The sequence below is a fragment of the Grammomys surdaster genome, unplaced genomic scaffold (assembly GCF_004785775.1).
Source record: "Grammomys surdaster isolate TR1022 unplaced genomic scaffold, NIH_TR_1.0 125767, whole genome shotgun sequence".
Lineage (NCBI taxonomy): Eukaryota > Metazoa > Chordata > Mammalia > Rodentia > Muridae > Grammomys > Grammomys surdaster.
In genome coordinates, this window is record NW_021620598.1 from 803082 (window position 1) to 820479 (window position 17398).

Here is a 17398-nt window from a genome sequence, read left to right on the forward strand (position 1 = left end):
TTTGCCCTGGTGTAGGCTTATGTAATCCTAGCATTGAGAGGTGGAAGCAGGGGGATCAGGAGTTCAAGGACAGCCTCAGCTATCTGGATGTGGCACATTGCTAGAGCTAGCATGCAGGAGGCCCTGGGTTCTATTCTTAGCACTGAAAAACAAATGGATAGGAAGAGCCCCTCTTTCTGGGTGACAATGAAAACGGCAGCCCGTGCAACCATGGAGGGGCAGCAGAGAGGGCCTCAGCAGGCTGCCTTGTTACCACAGTCCTCGATTGGAGAACAACCTAGAACCTTCCTTGGTTATCTCTGGGTCTAGCAATTGCTTCAAGCTGGACCTGGATTCATGGTGGAATGAGGGAAGCAAGCCACACCAAGGGTGAGGGAAGGCAGTTTGGATGCCTGTGGTAGATTTACTGAGAACTTGGTCCTGCTAGATCACGGACACAGAAAGCCTTCCAGCACCTTCTACTGATGTCCTCGGTATATTTATCTGTCTCAGTCAAACCATGCCCAGTGTCCAGAACATTCTGTTCCTCAGGTGAGTTAAAGGAGGAAGTGGTATAACATGTCATTTACCAACATAACAGCAGACAGGCCAATAGCAGTTAGCCCTCCCTCCATGACAGGCCACCAATAGCAGTCATATCTTGTGGCAGTTTGAATAAGAATGTCCCCCATAGGCTCATGTATTTGAATGCTTAGTCATCAAGGAATGAAACTAGTTGAAAGGATTAGAAGGATTAGGAGGTGTGGCCTTATTGGAGCAGGTGTGGCCTTTTGGAGGAAGTGTGTCACTGGGGGTGGGTTTTGAGGTTTCAAAAGCCCATGCTAGGCCTAGGCTCTCTGCCTGTGGATCAAGTGGTTGCTCTTGGCTACTGTTCTAGCACTTGCTTGCATGCTGCTATGCTTCCCGCCATGATGATAATGGACTAAACCTCTGAAACTGTAAGTCAGCCCCAATTAAATGCTTTCTCTTATAAGAGTTGCCTTGGCCTCTTGTAAAGAGTTCTCTCTTTACAGCGATAGAATAGTGACTAAGATAGACCCCCCCACCAGTGGGACATCATTCAGGGGTAGCAGCACAGTAAAGACTGGACAAGCCCTGATGCTTCAGGTATCTTTGGTTTAGGGGTGTGGGGGCAGGGTGGGTTGACATGGAGCAAATACAGGGAAGATGATGGCCATTCTAACAACTGGACTCTGGCTGGGCATGGTGGAACATGCCTATAATCCCAGAAGGCAGAGGCAGGAGAATTCTGTGAGTTTGAACCCAACCTGGTCTATAAGGTGAGTCCCAGTCCAGGCAGGGCTACAAATGAGACCCTATATCAAAACAACAGAATAAAAAGGGGTAAGGGTAGACCTGGGGTTTGATTCTCAAGTAAATGGAGCCTTACTGGAGGCCTCTCGGAAGAGCTTTAGTTTTTTTTTTTTTTTTTTTTTTTTCATTAATAGGGACTCTGATGGTTTGTATATGCTTGGCCCAGGGAATGGCACTATCAGAAGGTGTGGCCCTGTTGGAGTAGCTGTGTCACTGTGGGTGTGGCCTTTAAAACTCTCAGACTAGATGCCTGAAAGCCAGTATTCTGCTGGCAGCCTTCAGATGAAGATGTAGAACTATCAGCTCCTCTTGCACCATGCCTGCCTGGATGCTGCCATGTTCCTGCCTTGATGATAACAGACTGAACCTCTGAACCTGTAAGCCAGCCCCAATTAAATGTTGTCCTATGAGAGTTGCCTTGGTCATGGTGTCTGTTTACAGTAGTAAACCCCTAACTAAGACAGGGACTGAACCTAGTACCTCATGTGTGCTAGGCAGGTTCTCTACGACTGAAGTGTATTAGCGGCCCTCTTTTTTATTTCTATTTTGAGTCTCACTTAATTGTTTGACAATCTCTTGCATGCCCTCACCCATAGGGAGGGCAGGGCCGGCAGGTGGCCCCTCCTCACTCACCCACACAGTCCTTCCGATTCCAGTGCAGCCTCCTCCCTGGTGGGCACACACACTCGTAGCTGCCCTTGGTGTTGACACAGCCCTGCTCACAGCCGCCATTGTTCATGCTACACTCATCCACGTCTGGAAACACAGGCAGAAGAGTGAGGGAAGGAGGGGGTGGGAACCACCAGCCCAGGTCACACCCAGGGCCAGAGACCCGGAAGCTCCTGATCCCAGTCCAGTCTGGCAGAGGTCCCAGGAATCATGAATGTCTCGTCCCCTCAGGGAAAGCACCCGCTTCTTGTCAACTTTTGTTTCCCTTTCTGGATAGTAGGCACCAGCCTGAAAGAAGCCACCTGAGATTCTTCCTCCTCTGACCAAAAACCTCCTCTAGGCAAGCTAGCTTTTCCTGCTCCAGGCCACCCAGGCTTCCAGCACACAGTGTGCCATCCCATCAGTCAGGGAAGTAGTATTTGAGAGTCCCTTGACAATGGCACCAGCATCTAGTGGCTATTCCGTCCCTGTCTCCAGTATTACCTGGCCCTCTATTGCTTCGTACTGGTCTCAGGTCATGGAGAAAGAAGAGAGGCCATGACGACTCCCTTATTTCCCCTTTCCCCGTCTTCACCAGCCACATCTGGCCTAATGTACTTTGGCCCAGCCCATGTTCTTGTTCACTTTGGTGCTGGCCATGGAACCCAGGGCTCTAGGTAAGAACTCCATCCCAGGTTCCTGAGTGGTCTCTCCAGCTCTGCCCTCCCCCATCTCCCACCCAAGAGGTTAAAGCCTCAGGCCATGAGCCATCTCCTCTATGGGCTGCCTGGATGCCATGCTCCTTTCCGACAACAGACAAGAGTCCTTTGTCACACAGATAGGGCTATCTAGCATTCTGCTTCAAGCCTTCCTGCGATGGTGTGTAGCACTGTAAAGAAGCCCTTGGAGCCGGGCAGTGGTGGTACATGCCTTTAATCGCAGCACTTGGGAGGCAGAGGCAGGTGGATTTCTGAGTTCAAGGCCAGCCTGGTCTACAGAGTGAGTTCCAGGACAGCCAGGGCTACACAGAGAAAACCCTGTCTCGAAAAACCAAAAAAAAAAAAAAAAAAAAAAGCCCTTGGGCTTCCTCCAGGACCATACAGCTCTGTATACCCTGGACATGTCTCTCCCCAGGGGATAGCACCCTGTTTCCTGCTGCTTGTGGGCTCATCTTTGCTATATCCTTGCCTCTGTGAGTCTGTACATGCTGTTCCCCTGGACTGGTTTCCCATCTTGACCCAAACGTTCCTCCTTTAGGATTCTTATTGTCTCACCATCCTTCCTGACTCCAGAATGCACTTTCTGGAATTTTCTGTGCATTGGCCACTCACTTCTGGACTGGGCCAGGAAATGAGGTCCTGGGCTTATGCTTCCAAGCTGGCTAAGGTACTTTCATGATGCCTCCCATACCCTCCCCCCACCCAGCCCCATCCTATGCCTTGTGCCTGTTTGGCAGAATTTCAGCCTTGCAAGGTCCCTCCCAGGCCCACAGGAGTAAAGGTCAGGATTGGGGTATGGGGAGCACTGTTGATGGCCATGCCAGGCGCGTGCCTCGAGGGGGAGGTGGCCCTGGTGGGCGGGCTGCAGACCTCCGCAGTGGGTTGTCCCGTAGAGTGTGTAGCCTCGGTGACACAGGCACTGGAAGCTGCCAGGGGAGTTGATGCAGATGTGGTCACAGGTCCGCTCGAAGGAACACTCGTCAATGTCTGTGGTCACAGGGAGACAGGGTGGGGTGTCAGCTTGAGGTGACTAGGCAGGCCTGTCACCTATGGAACATCCTGCCTGGATGGTTCCTGGGTCCTGAGGCTCAGCACAGCCCCCACAGCCTATCATGTTTCTTGTTGCTTACTTCCCCACACTGTCTCTACTAGCCCTGTTGCTGGGGTAGAATTCCCTCGTGTCTGTTATGGGAGTGGGTGGGGCAAAACATCACCAGTAGAGGATTATTATGGACCTCTATTAATATCTCATCCACCTGTGGTCAGGAAAGATATTTACATTTGCTTTAGTGTGCGTGTACATGTGTGTGTACAGGTGCGTGTGCATGTGTGTTTATCTGTGCATACATGTGCAGGACAGAGGTCAATGTTGGGTATCTTCCTCATTCACACTCCACCTTAATTACCTGTTTTACAATTTGTTATGTTTTTAATTTTGTGTATGTGAGTACCCAAGGAGGACAGAAGAGGGCATCAGAGCTCCAGGAGCTGGAGTTACCAGCCTGACATGGGTGCTGGGAACTGACCCTCCACCTCATGCTTAGCCACCGAGCCAGGACTCCAGCCTTATCTTTATTTTCGATACAGGCTCTCTCACTGAATGGGAAGCTCACTGTTGGCTACACTGACTGATTAGCCCATCCCGGGGGTCCTCTTGACTCCCCTGGTCACCATGCTGGGTTTACAGGCATGTGTTGCCATGCTTGGTTTTTACATGGCTGCAGGGGATGTGAAATCCTTATGCTTGCTCAGCAAGCACTTCCTACTGAGCCATCTTCCCACCTGTTTCTGTTTTACTTCTGAGGCTGGGTCTCATGTAGCTCAAGCTGGCTTTCACTCTTGCTGCTGCTTCCTGAGTACTGGGCTCATAGGCCTGAGGTGCCATGCCGTGATAGGAAAGGAACCTAGTACACATGTCAGGAAGGGAAATGACTGGGACTTGCCCAAGAACCATCAAGAGGAAGCTGAAATAGAACATAAGCTTGTGATGTTGACCAAAGCTCCTTCTCACCACCCAAAGATGTTTCTGGAGAGATTAGGAAAGTGGCACCATAGAAGAGGGGACAGGGAATACACTACCCATACGGTTCTAAAAAGTAGCTCTGATAGCACATGACATTTGACTATGAATTTCCTCTGGGAGCCAAAGTCAAAAGGGAATGGGGAGTCACGGGTTGCCTGCTCATCAGCCATCCCATAATACAGAAATTGGTACCAGGGACTGGGGTGTTGCTGTGACAGGCCTGACCATGCTGTTTGTTGGAGGAATATGGAAGATTTTGGGATTTTGGACTAGAAAAGCAGTTGAATGTTTTAAGTGGGACTTAATGGGCCATGCTAGTGGGAACATGGAAGACAGGGCTGAGGGTGATTTGAACAGCTCGATGAGTTTCAGAAGGTAAGAATATTAATAAATGGGTTAGAGAACATTCTTGCGATATTTTGGCAAAGAATTGTGGCTGCTTTTTGCCCCTGTCCTAGAAACCCACCTGACCCTAAACTAAAGAGTTTTGGACAAATGGCGTTGGCAGAGGGGATTTCAAGACAACCTAGTATCAACTGTGTTATTGATATAGTTGTTAGCAGTCACTCTGATTTGGATCTATAGTGAGAAGAAACAAGCTGGACACAGAGAAATACACATGTGCAGCATCAGGAGAGAAAGACACCAGAAAAGGTAGTGCTGGAGCCACGTCTTGAGCTCCAGGGGATAAAAAAATTTAAAGAAAACAGATGCTGGATGGAAAAAAGGGAGTGGTGACCTCAGGATAAGACCCCTCCTTGCTAAGCTTCCAAGTTGTAAAAAAGAAGGCCTAAACTGGGAAGGGAACCATCAACACTGAGAGTTGATGAGAATGTTATTGAACAGGGGGCCAAGTTCCAGCCCCAACAAGCAGAACTTGGCAACACTGACCATGGTTCTAGCTTTTGAGTCAAGAATACAAGAAAGGGATTGTAGAATTCCTCCCCCTGTGGGGGTTGGGAGACCTCTAAGGAAAGCTGCTGAGGCCAGGCATGTGTTAGGGGTGTCCCTGCATGGAGGCTCAGAGAGGCCCTTGTGCGAAGGGGAAGAAGAAATCTGGATTTCAATGGAGACCCAAAAATGTTGGAGATGCTAGAGCATGGGATACCTGTTGAGGAGAGCTGCTGACAGGGAGCAGAACCGGCCAGGGAGAGACAGGGACAGAGACAGAGAGACACACATAGACAGAGAGACACACACAGAGAGGTGTGTTTTAGTCAACAAAGCTAAAAGAAGTTAGAGATCTGACATCAGACATGGAGGCACAGAATTTGGTGACTGCCTGCTGGTTTTTTGGTTTTGCTTTTGGTCCAGTATTTCCCCACTCTGCTCCTGTCAGTTTCTTTTGGAATGGTAATGTCTATTCTGTACCATTGTATGTGGAAGTGTGTGATCGGCTTTTTTATTTTGATTTTATAGGTTACACTTAAGAGTTTGCCTTGAGTCTCAGAAGAGACTTGGAAATTTTAAGCAGTCTCGAGACTGGAAGACCATGGAGACTTCTAAAGTTGGACTAAATGCATTTTTCTTTGTTTTTTTCTTTCTTTCCTCTTTTTTCTTTCTTGTTTGTTGTTGTTGTCTGTTGTTTTTGAGACAGGGTCTCACTATATAGCCCTGGCTTTCCTGGAACTCACTCTGTAGACCAAGCTGGACTCAAACTCATAGAGTTTGCCTGCCTCTGCCCCTTCCTGAATGCTGGCATTAAAGCCGTGAGCCACCACTGCCCGGTGGATTTTTCATTATGCTATGGCTGCAAGCCTTTGGGGGCTAGGGAGTAGAATGTGGTGGTTTGGATAAAAATGGCCCTCATAGGCTCATATACTTGAATACTTAGTCATTAGGGAATAGAACTGTTGGAAAAGGTTATAAGGAATAGGAGATGTGCCCTTGGTGGAGGAAGTGTGTCTCTGGGGATGAGCTTTGAAGTTTCAAAAACCTACACCAGGGCCAGTCTAACTGTCTGTCTATGGATCAGCTACTGTTCCAGCACCATGCTCCCCTCCTTGATGCTAGTGAACTGAGTCTCTGCAACTATGAGCCAGCCCCCAATTAAATGCTTTCTCTTATAAGCGTTGACTTGGTCGTGGTGTCTCTTCGTAGTAATAGAACAGTGACTCACATATAATAGTTGTTTCCCTCAGAGTTTAGGCCTAGGATCGACTTGTTTCCTGTAAGCATGGGACTCACTTCTCCCCAGAAGCTTGCGGAATAGACACTGACCTGACCCTCCACGGGCACAGCAGTTAAGTTTGCTCTTTGACTACATTGGCTCTAACTCGAGGGATATCATATATATGTGCTCACTAATTGAAGAAAGATGCTGTGCTCTGGGGGCTCAAATGAGGGTGTGGCTCCCCTTGGGATCTGGGAGGACCTCCCAGATTGCGGATGGGTCCTGCTTGGAATGGAGGAGGGTGCCTCAGGCAAAGGCATGGAGGCCAGGGGGCTGTCTGAAGGTCAAAGGGCACTGGGATAGGACTAAGGAGCTTGGGCCTGTGGAGTCTTCAGATAGATGAGCTGGAAAAAGGTGGAGACGCAAATGGGGCTGGGTGGGGAAGACGCCAGCAGAGGCCTCAGGGCAGAGCCCTGGTGTGCCTACTCCCTGGCCTGCTCCCTCAGGGGCAGTTGAGGATCCACAGCCACAGGATCTTTGCCCAGTGGCTCTCAACCTTCCTGATGATATGATTCTTTAATACAGTTCCTCATGCTGTGTGACCCCCCTAACCATAAAATGATTTCACTGCTGCTTCATAACTGCTCCTATTATGGATCGTAATGTAAATATCTGATATTCAGGATCTTTTATATACAATCCCCATGAAAGGGTCCTTCGACTCCCAAAGGGCTTGTGACCCACAGGTTGAGAACCGTGGCTCTTGGTCTTCCACAGAGCTTGGAAAACTAACAGTGCAACAAAGCCAGGGTGTGGAGGAGCTCTCGGGGCTGGCCAGCTGCTGGGATCTTGACCAGCCTGTATCCAGAGGAGATGGGCCAGGATGCTCATCCAGGAGAATGAGGCTTGGCTTAGGGGAGGCTATGGTTGGAGCCCTGACCCAGTGAGTCGGAGGTCACATTGGCATGCCTCGGCGGCCTCTTCTTACCAGGACCTGGGACTTGAGGGCTTCACTGCTCAGACACTCACAGGCAGAGGCTGTCTAATAATGATAACTATGGGAGCCTTATGGGAACAAAACAGCCAGATCTTGATAGGATAGTCAGGGTTAGAACTGAGGCCCTGATGCTTTTCATGTTTTCTCCTGAGGTTGGTCCCCCAGGGCACCTGCCTCCTTCCCAATGGCTCTGTTCAGCCCCACTGAGGTCTCGGGTACCCCAAACTCCCATTCCTAATGGGCCAGCTTCCTGCTTCTCTTGGGAAATGATTTGTCCAGCATATCGCCAGGAACCTCCCTGATCACCCTCCTCCTGGGATCCCTGCATTCCAGGGAACCACTGGGCTTGAGTTATCCAAGTCACGGTTGGGAAGTGCCTGTGATATGCCATGTCTTCCACTAGAAGGCAGTATTGTGCCTCCAGAGCCGGCCTGCCTGCACAGGGAAGGCATGAATAGGAAGGGAGGGCCAGTGGCCCTTAGTTTCCCGTAAATATATATTTTAGATTAGGTCTCACTGTGTAGCCCAGGCTAGACTCAATCTTGCAATTATGCTCCAGCTGGAATTGGGGTGAGCACCACCATCTCCAGATGTTTTCTCATCTATAAAGGGGACAGGAGATGGGGGTTGGACTGTGTGGCTGTAAGTCATGAAGGTCAGGCTGACAAGAGCAGGCACTGAGTTCTGGAGAATTCTGAACTTGAGCTACCCCACTCTGAGTACTTTCCTCTCCAGGAGTCTGCAAGAATCTGGAGGAAAGAGACATTGACCACGACCAGTGATTATGGTTCCTGGGGTCTGGTGGGCGGGCGCTCACCTTGGCACGTCCGCTCGTCTGTCAGTAGCTTGTGGCCCTTTTGGCAGCCGCATTCGAAGCTGCCCACGGTGTTTCGGCAGAAGTGGTCACAGCCTCCGTTGTTCATCAAGCACTCGTTGATGTCTGAAGAGGTTGGAGAGGGGAGCAGGCTCAGGCTCCATGGAGCGGGTGGCGTGGGGAAGGGGGAGCACCATCCTGCCTTCGTGGCCTTGACCCCCCTGCTGCTCATTGCCTTGGGCTAGCCTCAGGTTCCCAGTTGAGCACAGATAGGAAGAATCTGGGTGAATAGCTAAACCCTGGCTCTCCAAGGTCTCCAGCTTCCTCTGTGATTGTGTTAGGGGAATCAACGGGGACAGTGATGCCCCCACCCTGGCCCCCATGACCCTTTACCCAAACATCTGGAGAGGCATTCTGGAAGGAGTGAGGTTGCAGCAGTGGCTGCCACAGGTGACATGGGCAAACTGTGCTCCCCCCTCCAATCCTGGATGAGGATAGAAAGGGTCCCCATAACACAAGACAGACGCCATGAGGATGATAGGACGTCCTATCTCCAAGGTGTGGAGGTTGGGAATATCCGTACAATTGAGAAGTAGGTGTCACTGCTGGCTGCCTGCTGAGGAGAGGCTGTGTGGAGGAGGAAGTGAGGGGGTGAGGCTTCCCAGTGAGTGAGGGCTGGGCCTACCCAACTCTCCCTCTGTCTGAGTTGTTCTTTCAGCAGGCAGTGAGTAGTGGCTGTACTCCACAGGTCACTGACAACACCCCATGCCATTCTGATGCGCCTCACGCTGTGGCTCCTCAGGCGCAAGCCTGTCAGCTGGCCTCAGCTCACATTTTCCCACTGACAGGGAGCTTTTTCCTTCAGAGTGTGGACTTCCGGGTAACACCTCAAGGATGTCTGTCCACCTCTGTGAACGCCTCTGTTCGTGTTCTGCTAACTAGAGCTTAGGTGTTGCCCATGGTTGGACTCTTGCCCCCTCCCATAGGCCTTTGGAGCCTCCCTAACATCCCTCTGTTCCTGAGCCTGTCAGCGAAGCTCAAGCTGGTGCAGCTGGCTTACATGAAGGTTGAGAGACAGCGGCTCTTCTCCCTAGCACAGGATCTGGTGGTGGTGGTGGTGGTGGTCTCCCATGAACCTCAGACTCCATTTCTGCTTCTCTCATCTCTTCTCTATACCCTGTCCCCCTCTCTCCCACATGGATAACCTGTACCCCCTTCCACAGTATACCTGTCAAGTGTGCTGAGGCCTCTGGTTTCCCAGGATAAGACCCCAGCCCTAGGGGAGGACAGATTCTCTAAGCTCTTCCCTCTGCATCTCTCCACTTCTCCCTGCAGGACTCTGCCCACCCCATCCTAGAGAGGCCACTTTCTTGTCATAGACCCTGTTCTCAGGGATACAGAGACCCTGAGGCAGGTTTTCAGGGCCAGGGACTTCCTAAGAATGTTCATCAAATTAAGAGTTGAAAGGTGTAGATACCAAGGCAAGGATCTCAGACAGTAGGGGGAGCTGAGGACACAGAGGCCGTGGGCCCAGGTTCCTGTGTATAGGGTACCCTAGTGTGGTGAACCACAAGAACACACAAGTCACAGCCCCCTCTTCCCTTCCGCTGTCCCACTGGACACAGCCTGGCCATCTGCAGGGCCTAGGAGTGACGGTTGTCAGGTGGGCACAGAGGCAGGCCAAGGGCTAGGCTGGGCTGGCCTGCAGGACTGGTGAGGACACAGTCTTTCTCACTTTGATGAAAGTCCTGGCAGGTGGCCTGTTTGGCCCAGGGCATGGAACCAGCAGTGGGTGGGGGCTCTCCCAGGCTGTTCTGGGAGATGGTGGGAGGAGGGGCTCCCATATCAGAAGCAATCTAGGCTCCTGTCCGAGAGCCTCCTCTCTGGGGAAGGATCACTTAGCAAGATTCTCATCTGATAGTAAGCAGAACTGTACCAAACAGGGAGCCCAGGGCTGGGTGGCCTAGAGCAGAGTTAGGTGTGGAGTAAACTCCCCAGTCCCTCAGCCCCTTGCTTGGGCAAATGCTCTATCTTCCCACCCTGCCTGCACCTGCTCTGATGCACCTAACTGGCCCAGGGCTTTCCACTCTGGGTTTCCCAGCTGTCACCCCCCCCCCCCCCCTGCAGCCACCTGTCTTGCCTGATGATGAATCCTGGGCTCTCGGAAAACACTGAACTTTTGAAGTCATCCCTTTGATATTGTCCCTTGGACCTTCGCCAAGATCAGAGCGTACACCTGACTGGTGAGCTAGAACCCCAGGGCAGGTCCTCAGGTGCGCTAGGAAGCCCCTGTTGGCTTGTGTTGCCCGGGTCCCTGAGCCCTGCAGGGACCTCTTTAGCCCTCTGTCAGGAACTCTACAACAGCACCCCTGAGGTCTGTAGCTGCTACCTGGCTTCTTGGACTTGGAGATGTCACAGTGGTCTCGTTAGGCACTTACACACGGGTCCTTCCCTCTTCAATGTTAGTAGCACCCACAGAGGAGGTTCAGCTCTGCTTTCTCCTGCCATGGTCACCTGGCCCAAACAATGCCACCTAAAGCCCTGTTGCTCTTTAAGATCCTGCCCAGTGCTATGGAACCATCTCAAAACAACAACCTGGACCTGTGCCTGACCTACCTAACCTTGAGGGCCTGGCTAGCAGTCACTGGAAATGCTGTCATCCCCCATGCTGGTGAAGGCCACTGCTTCCCACCTTCTACCTGCAGCTCATAAGGACTTCGACATGCACAGGCAAGACACCGGTACATCTTTACCTCAGAGACCAACTGAAGCCATTCATCTCTATGTATCGCTCTTCCCAGCACCTGAACTCAGCAGGAGTCAGAGCCTCAGTTACATGAGTGTGCTGGCCCACTCTAGAAGTCATGAAGGAATGAGGGCCCCAAGGTCTTCATGGAGAAAGTTTGGCCAAAGAGCTGGGCAGGACCAGTCTGGTTATAGGGCCCAACCATTTGAAGCAGAGCCATGGGGAACCCAAGAGTCACTGGGGACCAGGGCCTAAGGCTATACTGTCCCCTTCACACCTATCTCCCTTAAAATGGAGTGCAGATCAGAACATGGTTCGGGCTCCTGGCACAGGGTGGGGCAGTGGCTCCTCTCCTCTGTCTTCTCTCAGACCACATATGGCCCAGGCCCATTCTGGCTAGATACGTTGGCTTCCAGATGTGAACAGCTGGTCTCTATTTCTCCATTCCTGACCACCCTGGTCACAGGAATGAAGCTCTGCACAGCCCTCTTGTCCAGGGTCAGCCTGTGTCGCAGAGTGCACTGCAAGGGCTGAATCTACCCTCTTCTGGCTTGGAGTACCACATGGCAGCTGGCTTTCTGTGACATCAATGGGCTGTGGGGAAGACAGCTCGAAGTTTTGCCCTGTCTTCTCTCTTGCATAGCTTCAGGGCAGTCTTACCTTCCACCTCAGGCATCTGCAACTTCACCTCCAGATCCCCCAATTTCTATGCCAAAGTCCTTCTGCCTTTGGTTGAGAACCCCTCACACATTTGTGGTAGGGACACACAATGCTTCATGCTATGTGCCAGGATGTCCCTACTAGCTCTGAAGGGCACACAATGAAAGGTCAGGGGTTGGGCCACACGCCATATCCCCAGTCCTAGAGCTGAATCAGGTCCAGAATGTTCTGTGGTGGTTCTTGTTGGCTCTTAAGTTACAGGCAAATCCTATGGCATTGGGACCTTCCTGACCAAAACCCAGTTCACTACAGGTGTGCTGCAGTACCCTGAGTGCCTCAGTACCCTGTGTGCCTCAGTACCCTGTGTGCCTCAGTACCCTGCTGGGGCCTCTCCCTCTTCTTGACAGCGCTGACAGCCACTGCTATGGTTGCCAGCTGTCATTCACCTGTCCTCCATCCTGGTTATCTGGGGCCAGCTGTAGGACCATATGTCCACCTGGGGGAGGCGTGGCTGCAGCAACACAGCCCATGTGCTGACCTTTGCATGTCTTGCCGTCTGGCTGCAGTGTGAATCCCACCGGGCAGCTGCACCGCACGCCGGTGGCAGTGTCCTTACACGTCCGGTCACAGCCTCCGTTGTTCACTGCACATGTCTCTGGGGAGGGGAGAGACAGAGATACTCAGTTTCCCCAGGAACCAGCCTACCATCTTTCCCCATCAGCGAGACCCAGGAATCCGGGCTTAAGTTTTATCTGTGGTACCCTGGCTGTCCATCTGTAAAATGGGTGACTGGTACCATTCATGTGGAAATGTCTGCAAATGACTTAGGGTTGTGCTAGGGTAAAGGTTATTGCTCACGGTGGGATGGTTGTGTTTTTAGTGCTGAGACTACCCTGGTGGCTACTTAGCACTGTTTTAAATCTTTGCCTTGCTTGGGTTCAGACATCCAATGCCTCTGGTGACTGCCAGAAGGCATGGGGGCTCTTAAGCCCAGCCTATGTGAAATGGCTTTCAGCCTGGCCATAGGACTGGGTTCCAACAGGCTGCACACCATCCATCACCCTAGGGAGGCTCTGAGACTCACATCTGTTCTTACTGAACCCTTTGCCAGGGCATCTGGCTTTTGTCTACTTGAAGCCTGTCTAGTGTTTTCCCCCCTTCTGCAAAATTCAAAGGGGCCAGAGTGGCTGGGGGCATCATGGAGGTCACGAAAGCTGCTGTGGGGTGAGAGTGATCCTCCGCAGGCCTGCAGAGGACTGGCAGAGCTGGCTCTCCAGGACTGGGTGGCTCAACCACCACCCTCCCAGACCTCTGGTCATTTGCCACCTGGTTTTTGTCATGAGCACCTGGCAGGCTTGTGTTTCGGGAAACAGTGCCCATGGGAAGTTGCGTCTCTCAGCCCTGACTGTGGGGCAGGCGAGCATCAGGTGCCCGTCTCCACAACCCATGCTACCTTCTTGCCTCCACTCTGCTTCACCGGGCGCCTGGCCATGTCTGCTTTTCCTGAAGGTTCTTTTGCAATTCTGAAAATGCCATGTGTCTCCTCTGCGAAGACTTTGGGAGTGAGCCCGCGTGAAGGAATGAAGGGAGACTCTTGGGTACCTGCAGTCCACATTGCTAATCATCAGATTCATGGTATCTTGCCTTTGAACTTTACCCCAGAGTAGGGGTGCCAGGAGAGGGAAGGAAGCTTAATATCCTATGTGCACTCAAAGGCAAGGTCACCGTGGTAGGTGTCATTTGCTGCAGAGCCGAGGCAGTCCCCAGGGACAGCTCCTTCTTTCTCAAGGCCAGCATCAGCACTAGCCATCACCATCCAGAAGAGCCATGGTTGCCACGAAAAGCACATGTCCTTTCTTTCCCCTGACACTCTGGGCTGACCTCCCTGAGTTTTAGGTTAGCACCTCCTGCTGGGGATGGGAGGTGTCTGTGAGTGGGCTTTGTGGTGTTCAAGGCCTTTTTCCTTAGCCTTTATGATCTGGGCTGCCTCTCCGAGGCACTGCCCAGAAGTCCAGGCACCATGAAGGCTGACCTTCTTTATACTTAGGCAGGTGGGCCCCTGTGCCAGCATGGGCCAGTTCGAACTGGTTTGCAGCCCATGTGTACCCTCTCATCTCCTCACAGAGGCATCTGCTAGGGCAGCAGGGTGAGATAGAAGGCAGCCCCACACCTGGGAAGGAAAAGACAAGCTTCCCCCATCACCCCAGGGCCAAGGTGAAGATCAAATACTCTCTCCACTTAAAAGCCATAAGGCCCAGGTGCTGACCTGGGGGGTTCTCACCAAATGTTTCCTTTCCTGGGGTTAAACCAGAGGGGGAATCCTGCCACCCACCCCAGCAGAGAGCCTGCCAGCCTTTCATGTGGGACAGCCCTCTGGAGAGGGGCAGAAAGGCTACCTGTCCTTCCAGGTGTGGGTAATTATAGCTCAGTGGCAGGGGAGTGTGGGGGAGGGGCAGGGAATGCCAGCTAGGGCTGGGTGGGCCCTGAGCTTCTCTGGTGGTGAAGGTGGGGGTTCAGGCAATAGGAACTGTGTCCTCGGAACCAGACTTGACAGTTTGTGAGTCCTCCTTTGTCTTTGATGGGGCTTGGGATTTAACCAACGAGGCCTTGGGGACCTGCTGGCCCCATCTGCTTATTCTGTAGATGGAGGTTGAGAGGGAGTTGGACTCTGGCACAGTGGTCACCCATCCTTGCACACGTACTGTAAGACAGTCTCTCTCATGTCAGGCTTTCAGCCCCCTTGCATTGCTGCAGCCAACGGCTGATGCACAGGCCTCAGGCTCTAAGTCCTCAGTGACCTGGAAGGCTCTGTGTCTGGGTGCCAGCCCCAGAGCCCAGAGCACCTCAGCACCTCATTACAACGATCACCAGAGGCCATCCCCTCCCTCTGCCTCCCAGGTCTCACCTCTCTGCTTTCTCCATTCCTGGACTTCACTTCCTCAGTGGGGAGCCTGTGCCCAGTTGTGCAGACCTGGTGGCAGTGGTTGTTGGGATCTGCTTGGCTGGATTAACCTCACAGTTCCCTGGGCACAAGGGTCCTAGCTAACATCCTTCAGCCTGCCTCGGGAAGATCTGCTCCAGGGGTGCAGCCACACACATGGTTGGAAGAACCCCCCAATTCCTCCCTAGCAGGGGAGCTCCCTACCCCAGGAATGTTCTATCCATCCCATTGGGGTGGAGCCTCTCCCATATCTTCCTGGGACCTGATCAAATGGCTTCTTCATAGCACCCAACTACAGTCTATTTTTGCTGTGGCTATGCTGTCACTGTCCTGTGATGTCACAGCCAAACAGTCTTTCCTCTAGACCACTGCCTTACTTTAAGTAGCTAAGTGCCTTTGGGAGAGCATTCCCTGAGCAGTTTGGTGCCTGGCCTGGCCTCCATAGGCCCTCCATCCTCCTGTAGCACAAGGAATCACTTACACCATCCCCACCTCAGCCATATTGTTCCAGGTGAGGGATACCACAGAAAGCAACACATGTAGAGCCCACTGAGGTCCCCTGAGGGGCACAGGCTGGCAGGGTGGAACTGAACATCCTGTCTCTAGAAGTTTCCAATGAGAAGCTTCTGGGTACCGCTGAAGGCACTGTCAGCCTGTAGTACTGCTCAGCTCCTGTCTTAGAGGACCTTACACACAGCCTCACCTCTCTGGCCCCTAAGACTAGAGTCCACCTACATCTGATGTTTGCCCACTACTGTCTCAGAGAAGTTTGGAACACATTCCTGTCTTTACAGTGGGTGGTAGATGAGCATTGGCATCCAGGATATTCCAGGGTTTGGGGTTTCTTACCCTGGCCTTCTCTGGTTTCCATCTCAGTCCCTGAGCTGGTGTACAGGTTGGCCTGGTAAGGCCTGGGTCTGTCCACTAGAACTACAGTGCTGGAGTGTAAGGAAAGAGGGCTTCTCCCAAGGGTCACACACAGGTAAGCTCCTTCACGATTATGGGAGAGTTCCATCTCTCTGTGCCCTGGCTCCAGGTGAGGGCTACTTGGCTCTACCTAATGGCTGTCCGACCCCGCCTGCAAGAGAACCCCCTTCTAGAGAAATAGCCATACTCATCTGAAAAGGTATCTTTTTTATCCTTTACCCTCCAAAGAGCTCACAGTAGTCCAAAAAACTGTCGCTTGGAAAAGGAGTTTGCTCCTGTGGAATGGCTGCCTCTCTTGTGGCTCAGCGAGAAATAATGAGAGGCCTGTGTTCAAAACTGATTCAGAATTTCCAGATAGAGACTGCAGAGCACCAAGCCAGTTGTGGGCCTGTCTCTGGCCAGCCCTGGTGACTTTTTAGCCATAGACAAGCAGCCTGTGTGTCCAGGTCATGTGGCCATCAAGGTCATGCAGCTGGCAGGCTCACTCAGCTATCACACATCAGGCTATGGTGGTCATTAGACTAGTCCAGAATTGGGGCTTTGGTGATAGAGCCCCAGGGTAGCCCAGTGAGGAAGCATGGTGATAACTCCAGACAGGTGGAGGACTGTTCCCACAGAGGCATGGCTCTGAGAGAGGGATACAAGAACCAAAGGCCCGCTGTCTGGGAGCAGCCCTTGTGCAGATTCTTCAGGCTGGCACCCCATTGATCAGCAAGTTCCCTGAAGAATAGTCTTACTCAAGAGAGGATCAAGCTTGAGTCAGGATAGGCTCCATGTGCCCATGGGCTGTGTACGTAAGCATGGGAAACCTCTTTACACACGGATCTGCACCCTGATCTGCTTATGGTGATGACAGAGTTTACCATGTGGCTTCTGAATGGCCCAGACACAAGGGCAGAGGTGTGAGTGCTTTATAGGCTGGTCTGTAATTGTGACACTAATTGTAATTGGTGCCACGTTTCAGACCCCTCTGCGTGTAGAATCTGGCATCTACTATCCATGGCTGAATCACACAGTAATCCTTTCTGCGTGGCTCTGAGCTGGGCAGATGTGCTCGGGACCCAACCCTGGTCTCAGGGAGACCACAGTTTAGCGGGCAGTCCAGAGGCCATTCAGAGTGCTTTGACAACAAGGGAGGAGCCACAGAGATGAACCGCTCCACGGGGGCTGGCTGCTTCCCAGGGGAGGTGGTACAGGGCTGACGCCTTGCTTTTCTCACTGGCTTCTGTTGGGTGGCCCCTTTAGCTAAACCCAATGGAGTCACTGGGCTCGGAAGCCCACAGTCTTATGCTTTCTGAAGTCCAGCCATCAAGATGACATTATGGGGGGCTGGAGAGATGGCTCAGTGGTTAAGAGCACTGACTGCACTTCCAGAGGTTCTGAGTTCAAATCCCAGCAACCACATGGTGGCTCACAACCATCTGTAATGAGATCTGATGCCCTCTTCTGGTGTGTCTGAACACAGCTACAGTGTACTCATATATAAAAAATAAATA

General features: G+C 52.1%; 1 protein-coding gene across 2 annotated transcripts in view; it reads right to left on the reverse strand.

Moving 5' to 3' along the window:
- The window catches only part of Scube1 (signal peptide, CUB domain and EGF like domain containing 1), a 114275-nt gene that overhangs the window by 17826 nt on the left and 79051 nt on the right, over positions 1-17398 (reverse strand). For both annotated transcript variants that reach the window (XM_028788725.1, XM_028788724.1), the window contains 4 exons: positions 12573-12689; positions 8632-8754; positions 3552-3668; positions 1948-2070 (listed from right to left, as the gene is read on the reverse strand). In XM_028788725.1, coding sequence (XP_028644558.1) covers positions 1948-2070; positions 3552-3668; positions 8632-8754; positions 12573-12689 — 480 coding nt within the window. The remainder of the gene's footprint in view (positions 1-1947; positions 2071-3551; positions 3669-8631; positions 8755-12572; positions 12690-17398) is intronic.